The 9,388-nt window shown below is 35.4% G+C and overlaps 2 protein-coding genes across 2 annotated transcripts in view; one reads left to right on the forward strand and one right to left on the reverse strand.

The window, feature by feature from the left end:
* LOC144970289 (exocyst complex component 8-like) overlaps positions 1-3,377 on the reverse strand; it is a 33,343-nt gene extending 29,966 nt beyond the window's left edge. Inside the window, exon 1 of the mRNA XM_078909777.1 lies at positions 3,212-3,377. Coding sequence (XP_078765903.1) covers positions 3,212-3,263 — 52 coding nt within the window. The 5' untranslated portion in view covers positions 3,264-3,377. The remainder of the gene's footprint in view (positions 1-3,211) is intronic.
* Positions 3,378-3,446: 69 nt separating this feature from the next.
* Positions 3,447-9,388, forward strand: part of LOC144970290 (cleavage stimulation factor subunit 1-like) — a 34,261-nt gene continuing 28,319 nt past the window's right edge. The window contains exons 1-6 of the mRNA XM_078909778.1: positions 3,447-3,611; positions 4,544-4,674; positions 5,030-5,107; positions 5,919-6,011; positions 6,573-6,736; positions 9,372-9,388. The exon at positions 9,372-9,388 is cut by the window's right edge and continues 106 nt beyond it. Coding sequence (XP_078765904.1) covers positions 3,550-3,611; positions 4,544-4,674; positions 5,030-5,107; positions 5,919-6,011; positions 6,573-6,736; positions 9,372-9,388 — 545 coding nt within the window. The 5' untranslated portion in view covers positions 3,447-3,549. The remainder of the gene's footprint in view (positions 3,612-4,543; positions 4,675-5,029; positions 5,108-5,918; positions 6,012-6,572; positions 6,737-9,371) is intronic.

The raw sequence follows: 9,388 nt of genomic DNA on the forward strand, positions 1-9,388 counted from the left end.
TAATAATAATAATAATAATGATGATAATGATGATGATGATGATGATGATGATGATGATGATGATGATGATGATGATGATGATGATGATGATGATGATGATGATGATGATGATAATAATAATAATAATAATAATAATAATAATCAGCTAAGTTTGTAGAGCACCAGCTTCACAAGCAATAGACCGGAGATCTCGGGTGCAGTTGAGATTTTCTAACCTGCCCCTTTCACTCAGAAATTATTGGATAGCTGGGTCTGGAATTTTTTCCCCAACCATTTTACTCAAGATGTGAATTCAAAGTCAAGTCATGTATGAGCACACCTGCTGTCACGAAATGTTATTATGAATGTTTACTTAGGTGTATTGTGTACGCTAGTCCTAATGTTATTCTTCGTTCGTAATGTCTAACTTAATATCCTGCTGTGATGATCATGTCGTATACGTCCTTTTGTTGTTGAGTTGTGTGTAATAGATATAGGGACTGATCTTGGTATTGCGTAGGACCCGCTTAAGTTGTTTTAATTTATGGTCGGAAATGTCATAGGTCATGGATTTTCCCGTTGAGTCATTTCCTGGCACACAAAGAGAGACCATTCTCTTAAGTATTTCTTTTCTTTTAAAATTCTGTTTCTTGGTTTTTGTAAAACTTTCATCCTTCCCATTCACCAGTTGGCCGTCTGACGATTCGGACGTATTTTAGTCTCTATGCAAAGTTCAGCCGATGCTGTTTTGCAAGAGTTGTACTTAATTTTATTAAAATCAAATTGTGATTTTAATTGTTACAGGCCTTGTGGTTGGTGGAATTATTCATTTAATTCAATCTTTCTGCTTATATTATGAGTTAATTAATACTAGTGATTTTCTGATTTAGTAGTTTGTGCCAAGCACGTTGGGCAGTGACCACGTGTGTTGAGAAGTTTATAGTGTTGTGATATGTGTAAAGGTGATCTAGTTTAAGTATTATTGCTTTTGTTTTCTATGGTTAATTAAATATTGTTTTCTTTCCCATTCTAGTGGGCCTGTTGATTTGGGGCCAAAGCCAAAGAAACTATATATGAATTAACCTTAACCCTTTTGAATTTTGGATGTAAGACCTTTCTTCTTCTGATTTGTGGCCAAAGCCAGAACATTTCTATAGCCCTATCCTTGGCCGATGCCATCGATATTATACCCATATATGAATATTTTTCATATCCGGCCAAAGCCGTGGACCTTTTAGTTTTATTGTTACAAGGCCGACGCCTTAGATTCAAAGAACACTACTTGAGGTTGGACAGTACGAATTGTGACAGTAGAAAGAAAGGACGACAGACTGCATCATCTCGACAAGAGGAAGAAGCCCTGACGGACCTGTGACGGACAGTTCATATTGTGTTCTATGTGTTCTGTAAAGGTAAGGGGCCCCACCTTCTTGTGAAATCTGTTTGTGACTTATGTGACTTATTCATTGTTCCACATTCATCGTTACTGTCTCGTGAATTGAGTGTTCGTCATTACATGTGCGAATGAGAGAGAGAGTGTGAGAGAGTAATTTGCATTAATAAATTATATGAAATATGAAAATTTACTTATCATTCGTTGATTGTTAGTTTGTTGGGCTGGTCAATTTGTTGGACGTTAGCAACCCTTTAAGGCCATTGACTGGGACGGAGGTTCTGCAGACCACCGACTCACTCTTTGGCATTGTCACTTTGTGACACCTGCAGATGAGTCGATGCGGCCATAATGGACAACACAGCACTATTCTGTATTGAGAACTAATCACACCTTCTGCCAAACTTCCCATCCTTCCAACCATAATAGATCTATCAAATAAGTTACTGGGACACGTCGTGTTTTCATATCCTCTCTCTCTCTCTCTCTCTCTCTCTCTCTCTCTCTCTGTGCGTGTGTGTATGTGTTTGTTTGGGGGCGGGTGTTAGTGTATATGAGTATATTATGTGTTTGCTCTTCATCTTCTTCTTGAACAAATTAGAGCTTCATATTTATGGTGAGACTTGACTGTCAGTGAATGGAAGAAAGTGTGAGTGTTATGGTTCAGATGCTAAGAAGAAGTTGACCCATTCAAAATATTATTATTATTAACAATCTGAATCTGAATGTTACTCGCAGTTGACTCAATTCTGAGTATTTGTATTCGAGGGCGGAGAGAGTTGTTGAATGTTGAATGTGACAGCCATTGTTGGTGTTTAGGTTGAAGAATTTTGATAATCTTTGTTTGAATGTTTCTAAATCTGTTGCGTTCCCACATGATTCTGGAAGAGCATTCAAGTCTTTGATAGTGTGGGGTGCAAATGAATATTTGAAGATGTTTGAGTTTGTAGATTGGTGTATTAGTGTTTTTGAATGGGTTTTTCTTTGAATGCGTGAATTTTGTTGTATGTCTAGTTGCTCTGGTGAGATGGCCGTCATTTTGTTTGTAATTTTGAACACGAGAGTTAGTCGTTGTTCTTTCCATCTGTCTTGTAATGGAGTCCATGCAAGCTTTGTGATCAGGTATGTTACACTGCTATGGGGGCTGTAGTCATTGAAGACAAATCTTGCAGTGCAGCGCTGGACAGCTTCAATTGCTTTTCCTATCCGATTGTATGTGTAGTCCCAAACTGTACAGGAATAGTCTAAGATTGATCATAAGAGTGTTCTGTAGGCAATTTCTTTTAGGTTGGAATGGCAATGTCTGATGTTCCTGTTGATGAACCCTAGCACTGAATTTGCTTTACTTACTATTACTATTTTGTTGATATGTTCTTACCATTTTAGGATTTCTTGTTAAATGATGCCTAAATCTGGTTTTTCTGTAACTTGTTCCATTGTGTGGTTGTTCAGTGTGTATCTGTATATGTTTATTAAATTATCTCGCCTCCTATGGGTTCATGTTACATGTTCATGGTGTAGTTATAGGATACGGGAAAGAAATTCTCTAGATATAAGACGAGTCATAGTCTACAATCGCCACTCCACTGTTCGCAGTGGGAATTTGTTCTGAAATATAAGTAGAAAGTATAAGGGCCAAGGGACAGTGCACAATGTAACATTTTAAGGGATTGACAAGTTGTTTTTGTTTTTTTGTTTTGTTATGGGGTTTGTTTGTTTGTTTTTCGGGGGGAGGGGGGGGGGGGCTGACCCCGCCCCCTTCTTCGTCTTAGTTCGAGTTGACTGATTTGCTCATCTTAGAGAGTTAGACGAAATGCACCGATTATCTTATCGACTTACAGTTCTCTGGCTCAAATGATGAGTTTGAAAATATTCGTCGTATATCACTCATCTTTATATTGATCAAAGAGAGGGGGAAATCAAAAATGGAACAACAGCAAAGATTATCAAATTAACCCAAAATTAAATGGGAACTGCGGACTCGGGTTTACTTCCGTAAATCAATAGAAAATTAAGAGAGTAAACTCCCTTGGTTTATAAATCATTTCCTTTCTTCATCCTACTTTCATTTCAAGGCTTTCTGCTTGCATTATCGCGCCGGTAATTCAGACTTGATTAAGTCAATAATTATTATACACTTATTTGCTGTCAACACCCATCACTAAAGATATACAATCATGGAGGACAAAGACATAACTCGCCTTAAAAAACGCGATGCTATGTATCGAATGATGATCAGGTAAAGGAAAGTCTAGATAGACTGAAACTGGATGGAAACTCTCACTCCTCCTACTCCTCTCTGTGACTGTGACTCCTAGACGTCTATGCCTATTCTAGACCTAATTCTAATCCGTCCTAATATCTAGTAATAGTCTCTACTCTTGGCTTTGGTTTTATAAGAATTAAGAATCAGTTTTCTAAGAGTAAAATAGGTTTTTCATAGAGGTAAACATTAAACATAAACCCCGGCCCAGATCAGGTGCACATTCATTAACCCCAAATATCAAATACAAGTACAAGAATTAAAGTTAACGAAGTGCTTATTCGCAGTAGTACTGGGACCACCGTGGAACCACTATTCGCAGTAGTAGAAGCGCTCTCCAGTCTCTGAAGATTTGTTTTTGTCCCCTCATAATAGTAATAATAATAATGTAGTTTATTTATATTTTGCTCCCAATCCTCTATAGTCTATACAATAAAGCTCCAGGCTCGAAGTTGAAGGCTAGTACTGATACTTCAAATAACTTAAATGAATGAATCTACTAGTTGCAGTACTAATGCGAATAACGGATACGAACGCTCTCTACTATTCGCAATACTACTGCGAATAGAGGTGGCCTAAAGTTAAAGCTCAGATTCAGAGGGTGTTCAAAGAGATCCTTCCATCACCATCATTAACTAACATTATCAAGATCATCATCACTACCACCATCATAATCTTCATCATCATCAGGTGTTAAAATTCATATTTATGAAGAATAAATATTTGGCATCTTTGTTTTTGTTCCCTTATTTGAATCTTGACAATACATATCAATATCAGTATATATATATATTTCTATATATATATATATATATATATATATATATATATATATATATATATATATATATATATATATATATATATATATATATATATATATATGGTTCTATATTCTTGCTCATCAGTCAGCTCTTTTATGATGGGTACAAGGATCTTGCAGTGGGTTTAGCAGCTGTAGTCAAACCACATCCAGCCTGTCCCCCATCAGATAAACTCCTGAGGGTCGTTTCAATTGGTTTGCGGCATGATGACCAAGGTATTCATTATAGTTTTTACATTGAGTTTGATTTGGGTGAGTCATATTTTTATTGCCCTGCGCGGACTCATCAGTTAGAAGGATTTTAGTTATAAATATGATAGTGTAAACATTTCAGAGTGGAAAACTTAGTGGTGTTATTCTTTGTCTGTATCATCATTTAAAAAAAAAAATAGATAGCTTAATAATCTGTCAAATTAGTGAATGAATACCACAGTTAGTGCGCTGAATCAGTCATGTTTAAAGGCAAAATGAATATGAACCCTCAAAACTTTAAAGTTGTAAAATGTTAACATAAAACTTATTTGTTTTTTAATAATCTTTTTTGTTTTTACTTTTTTCCTTTTATCACCAGCCAATGCAGAGAAAGAGGCAAATTTTGGTAACACCGTCCAGCCTGGCTCTGGTATTGATCTGGAATTTGAAACAGAGGGTAAACTATAAGAAGAAGAGGAATACATTTGATCAGCTGTGTTGTCAGTTCTTACCTTTTAACTTAATCATGGAATCCATTTGGGTCCTCTTTATGACCTGAAAATGATTCCTTTTTTTTTTTTAACTTGCAATTTTATTGACAATTGAGGACCACTTGATATAAATGTACATGATTTTTTTAATGGGTGCTAGGGTCAAAAACAAAAGATGGATTTTGTCAAGAAATGAAATGCTACCAAAAGGCCAACAAGTTCATCGATTAAATCTAAACTGATAGAAACAATGTTAATGGCCATGTACTCATTTTACACCTGAGTACTTTGAGATAATGTAATTAAAGTCCCTGTTCCAAGGACTCAACTATGTGCCACTCAGAGCAGGACTCAAACCCAGGACCTTCAGATCATCTTGCAAGACCACATAGGCACAATCTATTGGACTATCATTTTATACCGGCCAAAAATTATTCATAACAGTAGGTAGTCAAATAAGGATTATTGTATTCGAAGCCTTTTGTATTATTGTGCCCATTCTTCTTCTTGTATTGGTTTTGTTGTCGAGTTGTATATTGCATGTCACTGGGCTTCTACATGGTCTCAAGGAAGTGAAATATTGTCATAGCACCATACAGGTATCGTGTCTCATCTTACATGCTAAGGGTTGCTGTCAGCAAGGAACATATTGTAAAATGCTTTGAGTACATTACATAGAGAAGTTTATGTAAAAGCTCAAGGTTTTTATCATGTAATAGGTTTTTAGTCTTTAATATCATTAATTTTAGTAACTTTTGTTTTATTTCCCTTTTGTAGTACAAACTATATCTCCAGAAGTTGCTCTTTACGAGACGTGTTATGTCACAGCACACAAAGGTCCTTGTAGGGCGGCAGCATTTCATAGTACAGGTAATGTCTGTAATATCATTCATCAGCAGAGCCTAACACAAGATGTTTTGTTGTGGTTTTTTTGGTGTTTTTTTTTTATGATATGGTTGCAGGGTGGAGAAATCCCATATTTGCAGTGCTTAGAGTATCAAACTTGTAAACGTCTTTAATTCCTTTTTGCCTAACTAAAGAGTTAATGCTCTTTGTATCTTTGATCCTTCCCCTGTTGTTAACAAATCACTTATTGGAACATTTGAATTTGAAACATTATTGGAAAGAATAAAGCATTTTTACCAGAATTAAAGAAGACAATAAACATTAAATTCTTGGGAAAAAAATGTTTTACAGAGATGGAGCCTGTTCTTCTTGTAATGTGTACATATTTTTTATAAATACTTCAGAGGGATGTTGATCATTGAAAGATTCTTATCACATGTTCAGATTATCTTTTTCTATGAGATTAAAAGATATTAAAACACAAACCTCCCCCTGACAGCTCAGAGAGAAATATTAACAATGTTCTCATGTCTCTCATCATTGTATTTAATAGTTTGTTGTTTGTTTGGGTCATTTTTTCTCCAGGTCAGCTGATAGCAACAGGTTCCCAGGACGCCTCCATCAAGGTCTTGGATGTGGAGCGGATGTTGTCTAAGAGTGCCACTCCTGCTGACATCATGGCCATGGAGACACCCCAGCAACAAGTTGAAAATCACCCTGTTATAAGAACACTCTATGACCACAATGGTGTTAGTTGTTACCTTTTTTATTTTTAATACAAGTTGGGACCTCCTACCTGAGTCATGTATTTTATGGAGGTAAACCGGATGCTGAAAGTTGAATTTAAAGTCAAAATGTCGGAATTTAAAAGTTGGCAGTTTTAGAGAGTAGATTTATTCTCTTAGGGGGGTCCTGGTAACCCAGTGAGTAGAGCACTCTCTTCATACGTAAATGGGCTGAGATCAATTCTGGGTAAAGTCGAGATTTTTTCCAGACCCCCCTCCACCCAGTAGTGACTGAGTCTGTTAGATCTGGTGGAAAGTACTTATCCATAAACTATTTAGACCTGTAAATTCTCAGTCAATTAACTGAAATCAGTCAATTTGTCAAATTCAAATATTTAAAAAAGGAAAGAAAGAAAGAAAGAAAGAAAAAAAAGAAAGAATTCACAAATCGTAGTCGAATGACCGTAAAATAATTAGGAGTGTTCCACAGCGCTACGCATGGCTCATGGGGACCGTTTATATTAACGATGTATATATTGCCAAGACAAAGCGATGCTTTTTATAAAAGGCGTGTCTGAACACTTCCCTGGGTATTTTCACACATCCTTCGTTAAATTATTTTTTCACTTTCCAATCCGTCGTGATCCCAACTGTAGCCAATTTTAACTGAGCCACCGAGCGATAAATTTCACTGTTTCATCTAAGCCAAAATTGACCACATTTACCCTTCGAGTCTCAAAACTATGATAAAGTAAATTGCGAATGCCGCAAGTCCGTTATGTAGACATCTTCAAATCGAAAGGTAGGATAGATTGCTACAAGCACATTTCGATTGCCTCACGTTGTAAACAAACTGGTTGACCGTTTCTTCGCTGATTGAGTACCTGATCATAAGGAACAATGGTAAGTAGCCTAATTAATTCCCGTGCAAATCAGGACGTTTTTTGGCATTGTTTTGCTCAAGCCCAAGCGAGCTTGCTGTTTTGTGGTGATTTACCTTCATTTCGATTCCTTGAATTTTTCCGCTACGCCTGCCGAAGTTTCTTCTTGATAATTCACTTCTACTTAATAATTCAGTGTATTGGCCAGAAGTCATATTTATTTAAGTTTTTTTTTTTCTCTGTCATTTACTGATTGAAAATCAAGTTTGCTCATTGCTACATTATTCTAATGTTCTCACAATGGCTGAGCTGTTCGTGGATCGCAATTCAGACTTGTCGAGCATCGATAAAGATGTGAGTCCCATGGTGAGGAATAAATTCAATTGGTCATGGCTAGAAGTTAAAGATGATAATGGTGATTATTTTTCTATGTCAAAAAAATTCCAGAGGCAGGAATATGACTTTGATGAAGTCATCTTTACCTATATGAATGACATGCTTATTTAGCATTCCTTCTACATCAAATTATGGCAGTCATACTTCCAGTAAGAAATAACACCCACTATTGTGATATATTGTATTTATCACTCTCCTCTCCAATGATGCCCTTATTTTAAAAAAAAAATAATTGAATCTTCAGTTTGTCGAAGAGTTTCAGTCAATTTTTATAGAGCTCATTTACAGGTCTAACTATTATCCTATCCAAGGGGTAGCAAACAATTGCTATTGTCCGTTTCATGCTATAGAAACCAGGATAAACTCCTGCTATTTGTTTTTTACAATTCGCCTAATAAAGATAAGCATGTTATATATCAAATTTCATTATTTAGCTTAAAGTTCTTCTCAATATATTTGCTTCAACCCAACATGATAGCAGATTTGGGTAAAACCCTCTTTTTACAGCATGTTTGGGATGTGCATTATTTGTAGTGGATCAATAGATGAAGACAAAATGTACATGGATCATATTTTTTTTCTTCTGCCTATTGAATGCTAATTATTGAGGAAATGATTCATCGTGCACACTAGATTGTAGCCATTATAAGAAAGGATAGATGCAATTTCACAGTCATGATTATCCTAGGCTGTACAGAGTATGACCCGTATGGTTGAAATTTGCTGCATTGGCATAATTTCTGCACCTCAATTATTTCGATTATAAAGGGATTTATGATCTTTAACTGAGTATTCCAAAAGTTTAAAAATTGCTCTTTGAATATCTCCTTATAATTAAAATTTGTGATATTCTTTAAGTACTATTTTTAGTCTTTTTCCACTGCCAGATTTGTGGTATAGGCAGATTTTGTTACATTGTTTATTACCAAATGCGTCCATGTTTATAGATTGCATACCCACAATAAAGTCATTAGCTAGAATGTTAACAATTTTATACCATGTTTTTTTAGTGGTTTTTTTTTTTTTGCTTGTTTGTTTGGTTTTATTGTTGTATGTATTTGTTTGTTTGATCGACTGTAGTATTTCTCTTTTCTTTTTTTTTTTTTGGGGGGGGGGGGGGGGGGGGGGGGGTTGTAACATTTTTTTTTTTAATTTTCAAACCTGGAAAACCAGTCTTTTTTGTTGTTGTTATTTTTCAATTTTAATTCCAGATATCTATTTGGCTAATTAAACCACATCACTCCATAGAAAATATTTTTTTTCCATAAAATGTAATCAATGTAAACTTAATATCTATATATGGCATATTATGATCTCAAAGAAAAAAAATAATAATGATGTCTTCATTTATTTATTTTTTCATCAAAATTATTTTCCCACAGGAAGTGACCTGTTTAGA

This window comes from Berghia stephanieae, chromosome 4, assembly GCF_034508935.2.
Source record: "Berghia stephanieae isolate SIO BIC M18660-M18661 chromosome 4, UCSD_Bste_1.3, whole genome shotgun sequence".
NCBI lineage: Eukaryota > Metazoa > Mollusca > Gastropoda > Nudibranchia > Aeolidiidae > Berghia > Berghia stephanieae.